The sequence below is a fragment of the Microcaecilia unicolor genome, chromosome 3 (genome assembly GCF_901765095.1).
Source record: "Microcaecilia unicolor chromosome 3, aMicUni1.1, whole genome shotgun sequence".
Classification (NCBI taxonomy): domain Eukaryota; kingdom Metazoa; phylum Chordata; class Amphibia; order Gymnophiona; family Siphonopidae; genus Microcaecilia; species Microcaecilia unicolor.
The window spans coordinates 60,926,219-60,944,448 of record NC_044033.1 but is presented as its reverse complement, the minus strand read 5'-3'; the positions used below and the strand labels follow the sequence as shown (position 1 = coordinate 60,944,448).

Genomic DNA, 18,230 nt, shown 5'->3' with positions numbered 1-18,230 from the left:
TGAACACTTATTGTAGTTACAATTTACATTTTAATCTTAGCAGACTGTTTATTAACTTATCAAAGCCATGGCTGGCTCTATTAGAGTCTCTGAAATATAGAGTCTTCTTTCAAACATTTATTCCAGTGTCAGGCCTCAAACAACATTTGCCTGAACCCCGTCTCTCCACAGTACCTTTCAATCCGTGTCTCCCTGTATCAGGTTTTGGAGGAAAGCAGAAGCTGCCGACACATTTTCAAAGAACTTTACTGTACCTCCATGCTGTACTCTCAGCTTTGCAGGATATACCAGAGCGAACCTGATCTTCTTCTCATGAAGTTGTGTACACACTGGTGCAAACTCCTTTCTTGCTGTTGCCACCCTCGAGGAATAATCCTGAAAGCAGAGAATTCTCTGTCCGTCATGTTTAAGTTCTCCTCCTGCTCGTACTGCTTGTAGAATAGCCTGTTTGTGCCCATAGTTGAGGATTTTCAAAATCACCGCCCGAGGCCGCGCCGCTCCTTGCCTCCTTGGCCCCAGTCTGTGTGCTCTCTCGATCCTCAGGGGGCCTGGCATATTATTCAACTTCAGCGTGATTGGAATCCAGGTTTCTAGGAAACTGCCCAACTCTGACTCTTGGATCTGCTCTGACAAACCGACCAGGCGCAGGTTATTGCGCCTGGATCGGTTCTCCAAATCATCGATTTTATTCTCCAAGTCCAATATTCTTTTTTGCAGGGCTTCCACCGGCTGCACCTCAGACACCATGCGGTCCTCGATATCACTAATCCTTTGCTGGACATGGTCCAGGTCCAGATGAAATCCATCTAGGCGTTCGTGCGCCGAGTCCGCCCTGTCATATATTGCTTGCAATTTTTTGTCCAGGGCTGCCTCAACTGCGGCCGTTACTTCCGCCGTAATTTCTGCTGTCCATGCCGAGCAGACGCTGGAACTCGGCGATTGCGGTGCGGCCGCCATCTTAGGTTCCGCGGCCTTGCTTTTTTCTTTTTTTTGAAGTTTCGCCGCCATCCCGCTTTCTCCGGTCACTATCGCCAGCCAAAGCGCAGCACCAAAATCAGCTCTGCGAGCCCAATAAGATTGAATCCTTCGGATCCCCGATGAGGTCAGATAATTGGCAAAGATGTGGGGGACTAGCAGGAGCTCAGCACACACGAGTCCTCACTCCTGCATCGCACCACGTGACCCCCCGCATACTTTGTATTTTAATTCTTTACTGCTGCAATTATCTATTGCTTATGTTTGCCTTAGTCTTGCTGTACACCACCGTGAGTGAATTTCTTCAAAAAGGCAGTAAACAAATCATAATAAATAATAAATGTGTCCTTTTGCACAACTCCCTCTCACTGCTGTCTTCCCATTGCTTCTTATGTCTTGTACACTGCCAAATAATGGATTCTTAATTTAAAATGCCCATACTTCTTTCTCGTGAGGTCAGCTCCTTTCCTGTATATTCTCCTGCTATGTATCAGGTTCAGTGTTGGGTACTTTTACCATCTCTGGCTTCTCTCTCTTTCCAGGCCAGAGGCTTCTCTTACCCTCTGAGAGTAATGAGCCAATACTGGCTGGAGTTGCCTCGGGAACCACTTAGACTCCTATCTTCCCCAAGTGCTTTTCTGCCTGCCTGGAATCTTCCTCACCAGAGTATCTTAAGCCTAGCCCATGTTTCCAACCCAGGGCTTTCTCCTGCTTGTGTTCCAGCAGTGGCCCTGTTTATGGGAATAAAACCCATTACCCCTTTTCTCCGTTCCCCGGATGCTTCTCTGCCCCTTGAGGTTCTCCCCTTCTACCTCCCGAGTATGGGATTATATACTGTTTGTGCAGTCAGGGAGAACCTGCCCCTCCATATCCTCTGCCCCCAGACAGGGTTTCTATTGGAGCTGCTCCTGTGCAGCTTCTGGCTATATCCTCCCCAGTTCTAGTCCAGCCCAGGTTTTCATTCCTCTCCAGAGTTCCAGGCTTTTCCTGAGAACTTGTTCTCTTCCTATCAGGACTGACTAGAACTGGATTTGGATCCTAACCAAAGGTACTGTCTCTTTGATTGTTGCAGTACCTGGGACCCAACCATGATTCCTTTCATTGCAATCTCTGTTCACAGATGTCAAAGAGAAGGATTCATGACGGAGAAAAGCTTTTCAGTGTTAAGACCAGTACATCGACATCAGTCTCCATGGGTCCATGAATTACATTGTACATGAAATGCTGGAGATGCATCAACGTTGAGAGTGTCTCTATTTCCTTCAACATCGAGCATCAATAGAGCCCACCAGGAGTGGTCAATGTCCGATTCCTGTCAATAGAGGAGGAATTCAACCTCATCCTTTGTGCCAAGGGAGCACAATGCAGGACATCGGGCAGAGGCTGAGATATCTTGGCATTACTCCCCATGGAAGTATGGATCTAAGAACAGAGAGGCACTGATGTTACCAGTGCCCTCAAAGCACACGATGCTATGACTGCTCATCTCTGTGCCTTCGGAGTAGGTGCAACAGCCTCCATAGACCCAAGACCCTGGTTCAAATATCCCTCAAGTGACTCATGATGTGGCTACTCCTACTGTGATGCCTCCACTTTTGTTGATGGCAGCTTTTGATGAGCAGCTCATGGAGAAATTCAAGGAGTGGATGGAAATATTCACTTGATACAATGCTTATAGCTTCAACCTCATCAATATTGAAAACAAGGGCTGTCCAACTAATACTCAAGACTCATGTCCTGCCTGAAATAGATGCCTCAACATCAAGGCCCAGAGGGGGCTCAGACTTAATCATCCACACTGGTATCCATTTCCAGTGCATCAGAGGAGGAAGCTTCACTGAAATACCAGAAATCCTTGGTGTCTCAATGCCGTAGGAGGCCTGACCATGATTTCAGTAATAAAAGATGACAGAAACTCGAATTTCACCAACCAATGTCTTCCATGTTTGGTGAAGTTCCATAAACAGGGCCATGAGTTTGAATTAGAGCAATCCTGCAATTCTAAGGAGGAGCCAGAGAGGTACACTGGTCTCCCTTCAGATCCCTCCCCACCAAACTCTCTCAATGCCTCAACTCCCCCAAATGAAGCTATGGAAGTGCCCATTCACAGAATCCTGAAGGATATACAGATGAGAATGTGGGAGATTCCCCTCTCTGTATTGCCTGTTAATAACAAGGTCAGCTCTAGGTAAAGTCTAGAAGGCTCCAAGATTCAAGGAGCAGCAGTTTTCTCACTATTCCATTGTTGTCAGAAGAGCCAAGAGTTCCAACACTAGCTGTTCAGTGCCTTCTGGGAGGAAGGCTAAGACATTGGAGTCTTTTGTAAAGAGGTTGTTTCAAAATGCTATACTCTTGTCCCTCATTGCATCCTATTATCTCTTCATAGGCATATACTCAAGAAACACAGTTTGCAGTTTTGCGGAGTTCGTAGACACTTCTAGAGACAAAGCAAATGAATTCCACTTGTTCGTAGCCAGAACTAGACTTTAATAAAAAGTCTAGTTCTGAATTCCTGGTTGTTTTCCTTCTTTCCTGGACCACAGCTTGTTTTATTCATGGAAAAATGCTGCCAGCAAAATATTTTTCAGTCCTGGGAGCATCGGGTCAAAAAGTTCCAACCCAGTGCATCCTGACGCTTCTTAAAGGGCCTGTCCCTTCCCCCTCCGGTGACATTCCGTCACCTCAAAGACCCCCCCCCCCAACCCAAGTACACCCAAAGCACCCCACACACACACACACTCTTCCTTAGTCACCCCAAGCTTACCTTTCTTAATTCCTAGTGTCCATTTGTTCTGCTCCTGCTCCTTCCAGCACTTGGTTCAAAATGGCACCAGTAACCCCTAGCACTAATCTTGCAGTACTAGCGCTATAGTACTAGCTGTCACACGGAAAGGGATCGGTGGGGGGGGGGGGGGGCAGCTCATCATTGCAAATTCTAGCCTCTTCAGGAAGCACCCAGGTACATCAGGCTGTGGCTTTGTGGCTTGATGCTCCTGGGACAGTAAAATGACACTGCTTGTGAAGCTGATCACAAGGAGAGCATTATTCTTGTACCTTAGGAGTGACTAACCTGTAATACTGAGCTACCACAGGATAGTCACTCCCATGGTAAATTAAGGTGTGATAAAAGCCCATCTTTCACCCATCACCAGCCCCCTTAGACATGTGTGTCGTCATTTTGAAAATCTGTACATCTGTGTTCTCCCAGTTAGGTTCAGAGCCCACAATCGTGTGGTACTGTCAATGAGAAGGAAAAAGCAGATACATTACAGTTACAACCTACCCTAAACACTCCTGTAGAGTGCTGTCCAAAACAAGCAATTTACCAAACCTAGACATGCCAGGGAGTAGGTATAAATTCCAACGGAGTTTATAATTGTGCTTTCCCCTTCTGAAATTGGGATTCTCTCTGTCTCTCACCTGCCCACAAGCAGGAAGCCATGATAAGCTTATGGGGCCACCGCAAGTATGATGGTTTCAATGGCAGGCCCTAAATGGAACGAGGTAGCCAGAACCACCCCTTCTGAAATGGAGAATACCCATGTATGTTTTGGCCCCACCCTAAGCACACCCAAATTGCATATTTGCAATTTAAATGTGTAAATTCCAGCTTTCTAAAATCGGGTTTTCTGTGTTTATTCAATATGCAAATGTAAATGCCTGTATTTACATGTGTAAATTGGGCTTCTAAAATAACCACCTTAATGAAGCAATCTGCTTGGAAAGAGCCTTGCTTAAATCAGCCAGGTGAAAACGTAGCCACGTCGGGTGTTTTTCAGATAAAATCCTTGTGATACAAAGAGACCTTTTTATGAGCAACATTTCTTCTGCCTCATTTTTCATCTTCAGCCAATGTGTACGCCACTAAATCCTGGTGGTCAACCATGCCATCTCCCCATGCCGAATTCACAACTGACTGGCTTCACTGCACTGCAGGGTCCAGTGGTGGGGCTTTTGTCTCCAGGGAGGAGAAAAGATATTGGCCTAGAAGAGACCCCCCAAAAATGTATATTCAGGGGAGAATAAGCTATAGACAGAATCCCAGGAGGTAATCAGTCAAACATAAACAGAAAAATGAGAACAATGTGGGGGGGGGGGGGGGGAAGTGATTTTATTTTCATTTACAGTAATCCACTGCCCCTGACACAGCCATTTTTATACTGGCGAAACATGGCCATGTTGGGCATTTTATGTTGAATATCTGGGAGCTTTTAATCTACTAATAAAGACTTTTTTTTTTTTACGAGGTCTGCCTCATTGTTTTTTCTTCCATATTTGATTTGGCGGACCGACTGCCTTGTTGTTTTGTGACATCACTCTATGATACATCTTGCGTGTATTATACAGTGAGGCATATTTTCAAAGCACTTAGCTTTAAAAAGTTCCATAGGTTTCTATTGAACTTTGGAAGGCTAAGTGCTTTGAAAATATGCCTCAATGTATAACTTTTGTTCTTATTGATATTGTAAGCCACATTGAACTGAATAATGATATTTGGATAATGTAGGATATAAGCATCAATAAATAAAATGAATAGTGGTTGAAGTGGGGGAAGGAGAGATGGAAGTGAAGCACTCAAAATTAACTTTTGTGAACCTTATCGTGGAAGTACTCAGCCATAGTCTGGACAGAAAGTGAAGGGGATTGGAGGTGGAAGCTCTTTGAAAAGGGAGTTCGGTATAGAGATGGTAAGGGTTAGAGGCAAGAGAGTTTGTCTAGTAGACATAGTAGTCTTACTTGGCAAGTTCAATAGCAGACTGGAGGAGATCAGCATGGATTTGAAATGCATGAAGTCAGCATGAGCATGGCGATTTAGCCAAAGGCACTCTGCAGAGCAGGCACAAGAATGTAGGTAGCAGATTTCGGAGGTCAAAAAAGGTTGTGGTTTGGTATGCCTTACAGGAAAGGGAATGGGACAGACTCCGATAACATAGTGGATGAGAGAAGAGAGTGCAAGGCTACATAACCAGAAGATTCCTAAATGTGTTAGTGGTGACTGGACAAGACCACAGAGGAGGATTGTTAAGTGTGACATGAAACCAGATGATGGTCAGACACCACAAAGCCACTTTATGAAACCTAAGCCTACAAGTTTTAGTTAAATCTCTTGCTTATAGATATTCCAAGGTTTATTTCTCTAGTTCAGTACTCTTCAAATAATATTCATTCTGTAAGATTGCATGGTGAAAGTAACTTGTGTGTTCGTTGGTTTGTATTAATTTTAAATTATACTTATTTGTGTTTTAATTATTGATAATTGTTTTACTGTTATTTTATTATGGATTTTATTTATATTTGGCTTATTGTAATTTGTAATGCTTCTGACTTTTTGATTGTTTTTAATTGTATTATATTTGTATGTTATGTACACTGCTTTGATGTTGGTTTTTGAAAAATGGTATATCAAATTTATTAAGCATTCATGAATAGGAAATTACAGTTTGGGGCTTCTTAACCAGTTTGCCTGTACAGCACAGTCCTACCTACGAGAAAAGATGATTAACAAGTAAAACCTGTCAGATAACACCAGAAAACTGCTCAGTGTACAAAAATGGGCACATCACTTACAAACTGAACCAAGGTTATTCATCCCAGTTATGCCATTTATTCCAAAGCAGAATGCTACAAACATTTTGGGGTTTTAGGGAGGTGGGGATTCTTTCATCTATGGAAGCTGGAAACATGCACAACCCAAATTTTCTAACTAAGTTTTTAACTTGTTTATAAAAGCTTTAAATTAATATAATTGTGAGTTTTATATTCCGTCTTGACCGTAAAACTCAAAGCAGATTATTTTATTTATTTATTTTTTATTTATTTATTTATTCATACTTATATCCCACAATTATCCAAAAACGAGTTCCGGTTCAGTGTGGCTTAACATTTAACAGTTGTTAGAAATTACATTTACAAGGTTGTTTGATGCTGTGTTTTACAGTGGTTGGCAAGATAACTATTAGTGCGTATGGAATAGTCATTGGATTTCTTGAGAAGATATGTCTTAAATGAAAAGATGTTACAGCTAGCAGTTGCGTTGTGTATTGTTGTTTCAGAATGATTAGTGCATATTTTACTCATAGAATTTCCTGAAGAGGTAGGTCTTTAGGTCTTTTCTGACCTGGAGGTAGTTCATGATTCTGCTTATGACTATGGGAATTGAGTTCCACCATTTTGAGCCCAGGTAGCTAACATAAGTTTAATTATCGTATCACATATAACAGCAGTATTGAAATAGTAGTGATCATTAAATGTAGACAATATAATACTTAAATCTACATCTTTGATGGATATCTTATTCATTCTGGTTATTGTAAAATAAAGTACAGTATATCTCCAAGATGAACTGCTTCCAGGGTTTATCCCCTTATATTACATTCTAGCCTAGATATGGTGCCATATCAAGCATTGAATAAACATAGAGTTTACAATATTTGAGGATGTTACCTTTACTCCTAGACAAGTTGGAAAGAGTGACTAAATTGCCACATTTTCAGTAATTTCCTGAAAACTTTATAGCAAGCTTGGTGATGTATTTCCTTTGATCAAAATGTCACTTGAAGTTGTTTGCATCACATAAAACAATATTTTAATGAATGAATGAAAAATAGTTTCATATTTCTTTCTTTCTTTCTTTCTTTTAAAAATGCAAGTTTTTTCTAAATACATTCTTCCCCAAATCTGATTGTATAATATTCTTTTTGTCCCTTTGTCTCTACAGATAAGATCTCATCCACAATTTGGTGAACTTTGCCAGCGGACTACTGCCGATTCCTGCTGTCCCAGCTGGACACTGGGCAACTACATTGCCATTCTTAATAACAGATCTTCTTGTCAAAAAATAGTGGAAAGAGATGTTTCTCATACCCTGAAGCTGCTTCGCACATGTGCCAAATATTACTACAATGGAACCTTAGGACCAGACTGCTGGGATATGGCAGCCAGGAGAAAGGACCAGTTGAAATGTACAAACGTGCCTCGTAAATGTACAAAGTACAATGCTGTTTACCAGATCCTTCACTACTTGGTGGATAAGGACTTTTTAAGCTCAAAGACTGTTGATTATGTAATACCAGCTTTAAAGTATAGCATGCTTTTCTCTCCAACTGAGAAGGGGGAGACCATGATGAACATTTACCTAGACAATTTTGAGAAATTGAACTGTTCTGATGGAATAACTACTATTACTGGAATTGAGTTTGGAATCAAACACAGTTTGTTCCAGGATTACCTTTTAATGGATACTGTGTATCCAGCCATAGCCATTGTCCTTGTTCTACTGGTCATGTGCATATACACTAGGTCAATCTTTATCACGCTGATGACCATGTTTGCAATAATTAGTTCTCTGATTGTCTCTTACTTTCTCTATCGAGTAGTATTCAACTTCGAGTTCTTTCCTTTCATGAACCTCACTGCATTAATTATTCTTGTTGGAATTGGAGCAGATGATGCATTTGTCCTCTGTGATGTCTGGAACTACACAAAGTTTGACAAACCTCATGCTGAAACATCAGAAACCATAAGCATCACTTTGCAACATGCTGCTCTTTCCATGTTTGTCACCAGCTTTACCACCGCAGCTGCCTTTTATGCCAACTATGTTAGCAATATCACTGCAATCCGATGTTTTGGTGTCTATGCTGGCACCGCCATACTGGTGAATTATGTATTAATGGTAACTTGGTTACCCGCTGTAGTTGTATTACATGAACGGTATCTTCTCAACATATTCAGTTGCTTCAAGAAACCTCAACGAGTATATAACAACAAGAACGTTTGGACACTTATGTGGCAAAAACTCGACAAACTTCTATTTGCAATTTCAGAAGTATCTCGAATATTTTTCGAGAAGGTGTTGCCTTGCATTGTTATCAAGTTTCGGTATATTTGGTTGTTCTGGTTCCTTGCCTTGACCATTGGTGGGGCATACATTGTGTGCATTAATCCAAAGATGAAACTTCCCTCGCTAGAGCTTTCTGAGTTTCAAGTGTTTAGGTCTTCTCATCCTTTTGAACGTTATGATGCAGAATACAAAAAGCTTTTCATGTTTGAACGAGTCCACCATGGGGAAGAACTTCATATGCCTATCACCATAATTTGGGGTGTCTTCCCAGAAGACAATGGGGATCCCCTAAACCCCAAAAGTAAAGGAAAGCTGAAATTAGATAACAGTTTTAATATTGCAAGCCCAGCTTCACAAAGTTGGATTTTACATTTCTGCCAAAAATTGAAAAACCAAACATTTTATTACCAAACTGATGAGCAAGACTTCACCAGTTGCTTCATTGAAACCTTCAAACAGTGGATGGAAAATCGAGATTGTGATGAGCCAGCTCTTTCCCCCTGTTGCAGCCAGTCAAGCTTTCCCTATAAACAAGAGGTTTTTGAGTTGTGTATCAAACGAGCAATCATGGAGTTGGAAAGAAGCACTGGGTACCATTTGGACAGCAAAACTCCAGGGCCAAGGTTTGACATAAATGATACTATCAGAGCTGTGGTACTAGAGTTCCAGAGTACCTACCTGTTCACACTGGCTTATGAAAAAATGCATCACTTCTATAAATTGGTTGACTCATGGATTTCTGAAGAGCTTGAATCTGCCCCAGGAGGTCTTAGTAATGGCTGGTTTGTGAGCAACTTGGAATTCTATGACCTTCAGGATAGCTTATCAGATGGTACTCTAATTGCAATGGGACTGTCAGTGGCTGTTGCATTTAGTGTAATGTTACTTACTACTTGGAACATTATTATAAGTCTTTATGCAATAGTCTCAATAGCTGGCACTATATTTGTTACTGTGGGTTCTCTGGTTCTTCTTGGGTGGGAGCTTAATGTCTTAGAATCCGTCACTATTTCTGTAGCCGTTGGCTTATCGGTTGATTTTGCTGTCCATTATGGAGTTGCTTACCGCTTAGCTCCAGATCCTGATAGAGAGGGTAAAGTTGTATTTTCTCTAAGTCGCATGGGCTCTGCAATTGCAATGGCTGCACTTACCACATTTGTTGCTGGAGCAATGATGATGCCTTCAACTGTTTTAGCTTACACTCAGCTTGGTACCTTCATGATGCTTATAATGTGCATCAGCTGGGCTTTTGCAACATTCTTTTTCCAGTGCGTGTGTCGTTGCCTTGGACCCCAGGGTACTTGCGGCCAGATACCTCTGCCAAAGAAATTGCAACTTAAAGCCTTCTCCCATGCTTTATCTGCAAGCAATGGAGATAGGAGCCAGAGCAAAATGTACCCTGCCAATAAATATCAGTTAGAGCCCCGGGGACAGAAATCAGAAATAGAGCATGAACATTATGAATTAGAGCCTCTTGCATCACATAACTGCAATGTATCAGAAAATACAGGCTATGAAGAAACACATATCTATTCAGAGTGCTTTAATGGCACAGCAGAAAAAGTGTGCATACCCCTACATTCACAATACAACAAAGTAGAGCTCAGTGAAAGCCTCAAGAATGACATGAGTTCACCAGTGTTGCAGGCATCTGTTGATCAACCTAACATGTGCCAGCTCTTGTCACCAAACAGACATTGCTGCTATTCAGATACATGCAAACAGGGAGGCTTGAAATGGAGCCCTCACTCATGTCAACAGTTGAATGAAACTTTGTGCTACCAGTGTACTCCTTCACCTGGAAACATGGTACAGATGCAAAACTCAATAGGTCCCATAAATTCTTTACAACAAACCACTGAAAGCATCTTGCATCCAACCCAACACATGCAACACTGTAGCTGTCCACCAGGAAGAATCAAAAAACCCATCATGCAGAATTCTCTGCCTAGAGACTTTCTTCTCCATTCACTGCATCAAATTCAGGCTCATGAAAGAATGAGCAAGTCTGATGCACATAGGCCTCACAGCACAGAAGAAAATGTGAGAACTTTTCCAAAGGCAACCAGAAGTGCTGGTTGTTTAATGAAACCATGTTCTTTTGTAATTGGTTCTGAGAATATTATACAGCCACCAAACCAAAGGGGACTTTGTATAAATAGAGAGAAAAACAGTATGCGTAATATGGGAATTAATGGAAATGAAACAAATGGTACTTCTGTGTTGACACAAAAAGAAAATGGTGAAAAGAAAGACCAGAGCACATCACAGACTGACCTTGCTATGAATGCCCCTTATGTAAACCAAAATGATCTGAAATTAATAATGAATAATACTGTCAGAAAGACTGAGCAGGAGCTGTGCCCAGATAATTTACAGTGTTGTGACAGAACTATAAAGGTTAAATGTAATTCTGTCGACTGTCCAATGCCAAACGTTGAAGCCGTTGTGCCTGCTGTATTAACCCAATCAGAGCTTTCCACTGAAAGTTTATGTTAATAAAAACACTGTGTAATCATTAAGTTTGAAGATCTTCTTTCAGCTTAATTGTTCTGTTACTATGATTTGTTTTTTAATCTATGCTTTCAAAATTTTGTTGCAAAGTCAAATGTTTTCAGCTTAATTTTATTTTATGACAACATATACCTGGTTCATATGTGTACTATTTATTTGTAAATGCTATTCATGGATGATAAAAACTATAGGAAAACTTCAACACAACATCTTATAGCAACAATTCAGTTTGTTATATGTTTTCTTTTTATATATCTTCTTTATTCAGCGCCTTGTATGAAACAAGATACTGTGTCTTGGAATTTGTTAGCTACTGATGGTCCTACAAACAATCTCTGCCCTCTACAATCTTTTGTTGTAGGTGACAGATTTGCCCAGGGCTTACTTTGTAGACAAAAAGGAAGTGGAGCTGGGGAAGTGGGCAAGCAGGCCAGGGCAGGAGCAACAGGAGAAGAGGGACTGGATTAGGGAGCAGCATGACTGTTCTTTGCTCGGTTCCATGCTCATCCCCTACCCTACTACTACTACTACTATTTAGCATTTCTATAGCGCTACAAGGCGTACGCAGCGCTGCACAAACATAGAAGAAAGACAGTCCCTGCTCAAAAGAGCTTACAATCTAATAGACAAGAAATAAAGTAAGCAAATCAAATCAATTAATGTGTACAGGAAGGAGGAGAGGAGGGTAGGTGGAGGCGAGTGGTTACAAGTGGTTACAAGTCAAAAGCAATGTTAAAGAGGTGGGCTTTCAGTCTAGATTTAAAGGTGGCCAAGGATGGGGCAAGACCCTTCTGCAGGTTGCCTGGAAGGAAGGAGCTGGAGCAAAGCAACTGCTCAGAAGTGGTGGAACTGAGTTCCAGGCTGTTCCCCAGAAATAAAGCCTTGGATTTGCCTTATAAGAATGGCACTGTCATTTTTTTTTATTTTAGATTAGCACATGGATTATAAGTATTCTAGAGCCATGAATATTTTAGCAGGAATAACTTCTATTAAAAGGAATATGCTGGGCCTTTATTCTTTTAACTAGATTTCACATTAGTCTTATTTTCATGTGAATAGCCTTAATGAATACGAGGAATTAAACACCAGAAATGACTTATGTAAACCTTAAATAACATCAAATATTTATTATCCCTCAGAGGAAATATAGACTTCTTATCTGCTACTGTGTGTTCAAACTGTCAATCAGTACTGGGGGGGGGGGGGGGGGGCGGGGGTTGGAGGGGGAAGTGTCTGGTCTTCCTTCTCTTATTGAGCTTCCAGCACAATCTGAATCTGCCATACCTGAGCAAAAGAACCCTCCTTCTGAGCAATCCAGAGCTGCTTCTATTTTTGTTCTCTCTCATCAGGATGAGCTCCTGGGTATCTGATGCCCTAGGTGAATCTTTAGCTCTACACCTTCCCATCACTTTCAGCTCCCTCAGACCCTTGTACCCACCCCCTGCCCCCTCTCTATATATCCCCTTTAGCCCCAACAGCCACCTCAGCCCCTTGGTCTCACCCCCATCCCATCTGTTTATTCCCTCAGCCCCAGCAAACTCCCCAGGCCCAGCCAGAATTCTTTCTTTCTTTCTTTCTTTCTTTCTTTCTTTCTTTCTTTCTTTCTTTCTTTCTTTCTTTCTTTCTTTCTTTCTTTCTTTCTTTTTTCCCCCATTTTCATCTCCAGCCTGTAGCTTGTTTTTTTTCATCTTTGACCCCCCCCTCCCCCATATTTCCAAGTATCTACCTACTACTGCAGCCTAAGCCTCTAGGAAGTATATCCAAGGGTGTAGCTACCTTTCAGCAAACCTAGCAAAAAGCCTAGGGCTGCCCGCCCATGGTAGGGACCACTTACTGTCGAACCAGAATACCCTCTGATCTTCACCCCTCCCTTTGGCATCATTCTTCCCCCCCCCCCCCCCCCCCCCCCCCCCACTGCGGGTCTGAGATATCTAACGGTACCCCTCACAGTCCTCCAAACTTGCAATGGCAACGATATAAACAAGTAGCCTCCGGCTGGCCCCACCAAGTCCTCTCAGCTGCATCCCACATCCTTTGATACTGCGAACCGCTATGTGGATAATGATGAAGAAAAAGCAAATTTGCTAAATAGATACTTTTGTTCTGTTTTCACAGAAGAAAATCCTTGAGAAGGGCCGCGATGGACTGCAAAAAGTACAGATGAGATTGAAGTGGATAGAGCACCGTTCACGGAAGAGAGTGTGTATGAACAGCTTGAAAAGCTAAAGGTGGATAAAGCCATGGGACCGGATGGGATCCACCCCAGGATATTGAGGGAGCTCAGAGAGGTTCTGGCGGGTCCTCTTAAAGATTTGTTTAACATATCCTTGCAGACGGGAGAGGTTCTGAGGGATTGGAGAACGGCGGATGTGGTCCTTCTTCACAAGAGTGGTGATAGGGAAGAAGCTGGAAACTACAGGCCGGTAAGCCTCACTTCGGTTATTGGAAAAGTAATGGAAGCGATGCTGAAGGAAAGGATAGTGAATTTCCTGGAAGCCAATAAGTTGCAAGATCCGAGACAACATGGTTTTACCAAAGGGAAATCGTGCCAAACGAATCTCATTGAGTTCTTTGATTGGGTGACAGGAGAATTGAATCAGGGACGAGCTATGGACGTAATCTACTTAGATTTCAGCAAAGCTTTTGACACGGTTCCCCACAGGAGGCTCTTAAATAAACTGGATGGGCTGAAGATAGGACCCGGTGGTGAACTGGATTAGGAACTGGTTGACAGACAGAAGCCAGAGGGTGGTGGTGAATGGAATTCGCTCGGAGGAGGGAAAGGTGAGTAGTGGTGTGCCTCAGGGATCGGTGCTGGGACCGATTCTGTTCAATATATTTGTGAGTGACATTGCCGAAGGGTTAGAAGGTAAAGTTTGCCTTTTTGCGGATGATACTAAGATGTGTAACAGAGTGGACACCCGGGAGGGAGTGGAAAACATGAAAAAGGATCTGAGGAAGCTAGAAAAATTTTCTAAGGTTTGGCAATTAAAATTCAATGTGAAGAAATGCAAAGTGATGCACTTAGGGAATAGAAATCCTCGGGAGATGTATGTGTTAGGCGGGGAGAATCTGAAAGGTACGGACGGGGAGAGGGATCTTGGGGTGATAGTATCTGAGGATCTGAAGGCGATGAAACAGTGTGACAAGGCGGTGGCCGTAGCTAGAAGGTTGTTAGGCTATATAGAGAGAGGTGTGACCAGCAGAAGAAAGGAGGTGTTGATGCCCCTGTATAAGTCGTTGGTGAGGCCCCACCTAGAGTATTGTGTTCAGTTTTGGAGGCCGTACCTTGCGAAGGATGTAAAAAGAATTGACGCGGTGCAAAGAAAAGCTACGAGAATGGTAAGGGATTTGCATTACAAGACGTATGAGGAGAGACTTGATGACCTGAACATGTATACTCTGGAAGAAAGGAGAAACAGGGGTGATATGATACAGACGTTCAAATATTTGAAAAGTATTAATCCGCAAACGAACCTTTTCCGGAGGTGTGAAGGCAGTAGAACGAGAGGACATGAAATGAGATTGAAGGGGGGCAGACTCAAGAAAATGTCAGGAAGTATTTTTTCACGGATAGAGTAGTGGATGCTTGGAATGCCCTCCCGCGGGAGGTGGTGGAAATGAAAACGGTAACAGAATTCAAACACGTGTGGGATAAACATAAAGGAATCCTGTTCAGAAGGAATGGATCCTAAGGAGCTTAGCCGAGATTGGGTGGCAGAGCTGGTGGTTGGAAGGCGGGGATAGTGCTGGGCAGACTTATGTGGTCTGTGCCCTGAAGAGGACAGGTACAAATCAAAGTAGGGTATACACAAAAAGTAGCACATATGAGTTTATCTTGTTGGGCAGACTGGATGGACCATGCAGGTCTTTTTCTGCCGTCATTTACTATGTTGTTATGTTCTTTGGATGGGATAAGGTAGAAAAAAGGACCTGGTGGGGCAAGTCGGAGACTACCTATTTACATTGCTGCTGCTGCCAGCACAAGTTTGAAGGACTGGGGGGGGGGGGGGGCTAAAGAAACTCTGGACTCTCTATGGAGGAGAAAAATACTTGAGCCATTGTGGGGGGATAAAGAGATGCAGGCCTGGGGAGGAGGGAAGAAGAGATACCCTAGGAATGGGGAGAGGGGAAGAAATGCTGGGCTTGGGGGTAAGCAAAGGGGAGAGAAAGACACGGACCACAAGAGAGATGGGGGGGGGGAATGCTAGACCTAGCAGTAAAGTAGAGGGAATAGAGAGAGAGCGGATGTGAGGGGGGGGGGCAGGAAGAGATGCTGGACCAATGGAGAGAGGGAGAAATACCAGACTACAGTTGAGAGTGGGGGGCGGGTGAGAGAAAGAGATGCCCTTGTGGTGCGGGGCAGGGAAGAGATTGCTCCAGGATGGGGGTGCAGGAGAAGGAGAAGAGACAGGGGAGAAGCTGGACATGGGATGGGACAGGGACACAGATAAGAGAGGCTGGGCATGGAGGGCGCATAAGAACAGGGATACAGAGAGGAGATGCTGAGTAAGAAAGGGACACAGAGGGAAGATGCTGAACATAGGGAGGGAGAATAGAGACAGAGACACAGAGGGGGAGATGCTGGTCAGGATGGATAAGAGATGAAGATGGATGATGGACATAGAGAAGAAATGTCAAAAAGACAGGAGATCCTAGAAAAAGAGTTAATTAAAAAAAACAGAGAAAAGTAGAAAAGAGACATTGGGACCAAAGCAATGCTCACACAACAAAGATAGAAAATAATTTTCTGAATTTATTTATTGTATGTGAGCTTTGGTAAACGTGCATCGCTGATATCTTACATTTTAGTTTCTGTTTCTTTATAGGTTTCTATATCTGGAATGTGTTTGCTTTTTGCAGGGTTTGTTTACTGGAACTCTGAAGGGTTTTCCCTCCCCTACCCCAATCCCCATTACCTTAGGAGGGATGGTGTTATAGGGGGCCTATTTAAATTTTTCCTCCTACACCACTGCCTTCATCCTCAGCTCAGACCCAGACCTTGTGGGTTGTATAAGTGTGGTGCCTCTTCTCTGCTTGAGTTGTCACTTGCCTGTCTCTTCTAGGAATGGTATACAACTGGGAGCAGGACTCATCGAGGACCAGGATGCCATTCTTGCTGTAATGCTGTTTCTGGGCTAACAATTGTTTTGTTCAGTAAGACAGAACACTCAGTCACTATCATATTCACGCTTATTTCTACTAGCATGGTGGCTGCGTCTGGTACTATTTCTTATAATGGATGGCAGTGAGGAGTTTAATGGAGATGATGCTGAACTCAGAGCAACTATGAACTGCAGCCAAGGGGATGGACACTCCAGTTCTGGCTATTAGTGTTGTGCTCTGCTGCACTGAAACTACTCCCCCCCCCCCCCCCCCCCCCCGAAATTGAGCCAGGAGCTGATATGTACACTGCAGAACTCACAAAAGGGTGCTCTTGCGTCAACCAGTTAAGTGTCATTCTTGAGAAACGGCAGGCACTTCTGTCTTTATGGTGGCCGTTGAATGCTAATTTATTTATTTGGATTTATTTCATGATTTTTCAGTAGTAGTTCAAAGTGTTTCATTCAAGTACACTGGGTATTTCCCAGTCTCCAAGGGGCCTAAAATCTAATTTTGTATTTGAAGTACTGGAGGCTTAAGTGACTTGCCCAAGATTACAAGGTGTGGAGGTGGGATTTGAACCAAATTTTCCTGGTTGTCAGTCTGGTGCTCTAACCTCCTTTTTCATATAGGGCACTACTTCACCGAAAGGATGCACTCTGTGAAATAGTGTGTGCCATTTATGATACTGCCCCCAAAACAAAACTGTCGAAATGTTTAGCACCCACCTGGGGTTAACCCTGTGGGCCACCTGGAGGCTCTGACCCCAGCACTGCTCAGGCCCGCCTGAACATGGGCATGTACTCTACACTAGTACCCTCCTCCCACTGACTGTGTCCCGCTTTTCTCCAGGCGAGTCTCCCACTCTTAAGTTATTCCCCGGTGAATTCTAAGGACACTGGGGCTACACTCTCAGGGGTCCCCCAGTTTCTAGAAAGCACCCACAGACCCAAACACAAACCACCAGGATTCTTAGTCCATGACAACAGAGCTAATAAAATAATGGGTTTATTATCAGAAAAGTAGAACAATGAACAATATAAAACAATGGAAAAACAACAATAACAGGAACTGAATAAGGATCAATATTAAAGCTATCTAAACACTTTGTTACTGCCTGGATAGTTTCAGGAAAATAATTGCTCTCAGGGCAGAGATGTTTACCCTCTGCACTCCCTTTCTGAGACTGGGGAAAATCCAGTACCTCCTGGCTGGATTTTTTGAACTCTAGGGCCAATCAGAGCACCAACTCTGAAAGTATCTGGCCAGTGGCACTGCAGGTTACCTTCCTACAGGGCTAAAACTGAAAAAGAAAACAGCCTTCTCTACAACAGAGAACAAGTGCTACCTGCTGGCCAAAGAAGAGAAATACACTGCATGAAAATAATAATACAATTCACAGGCTTGAAAAAACCCTGTTTTGCCACAAAAACAAACAAAAATCCAGTACATGACAAAATTAATATTGTAGGCATGTACACCCCTACTATGCTGTTGTAATGGTAATTATATAGTAAAGTACAGATAATCGCAGAACTTAGTAAATACTCTGCTAACAGCAGTGGCGTTCCTAGGGGGGGATGGTGGGTGCGGTCCGCCCCGGGTGCACGCCGCTGGGGGGGGGGGGTTTGCACGCCTGTTCCACTCGTTCCGTGCTCCCTCTGCCTCGGAACAGGTTACTTCCTGTTCTGGGGTACAGGGAGCATGAAACGAGCGAAGCAGACAGGCACGCGTGCCCCCCCCCCCTAGCAGGTAAAAATGCACCGGGGGGAGGTGGCCTTTCACCGGTGGTGGA

At 43.1% G+C, this 18,230-nt stretch overlaps 1 protein-coding gene across 6 annotated transcripts in view; it reads left to right on the top strand.

Moving 5' to 3' along the window:
• DISP1 (dispatched RND transporter family member 1) overlaps positions 1–11,340 on the top strand; it is a 400,222-nt gene extending 388,882 nt beyond the window's left edge. For all 6 annotated transcript variants that reach the window (XM_030195975.1, XM_030195976.1, XM_030195980.1 and 3 more), the window contains one exon: positions 7,694–11,340. In XM_030195975.1, coding sequence (XP_030051835.1) covers positions 7,694–11,317 — 3,624 coding nt within the window. In that variant the 3' untranslated portion in view covers positions 11,318–11,340. The remainder of the gene's footprint in view (positions 1–7,693) is intronic.
• The last annotated feature ends 6,890 nt before the right edge of the window (positions 11,341–18,230 follow it).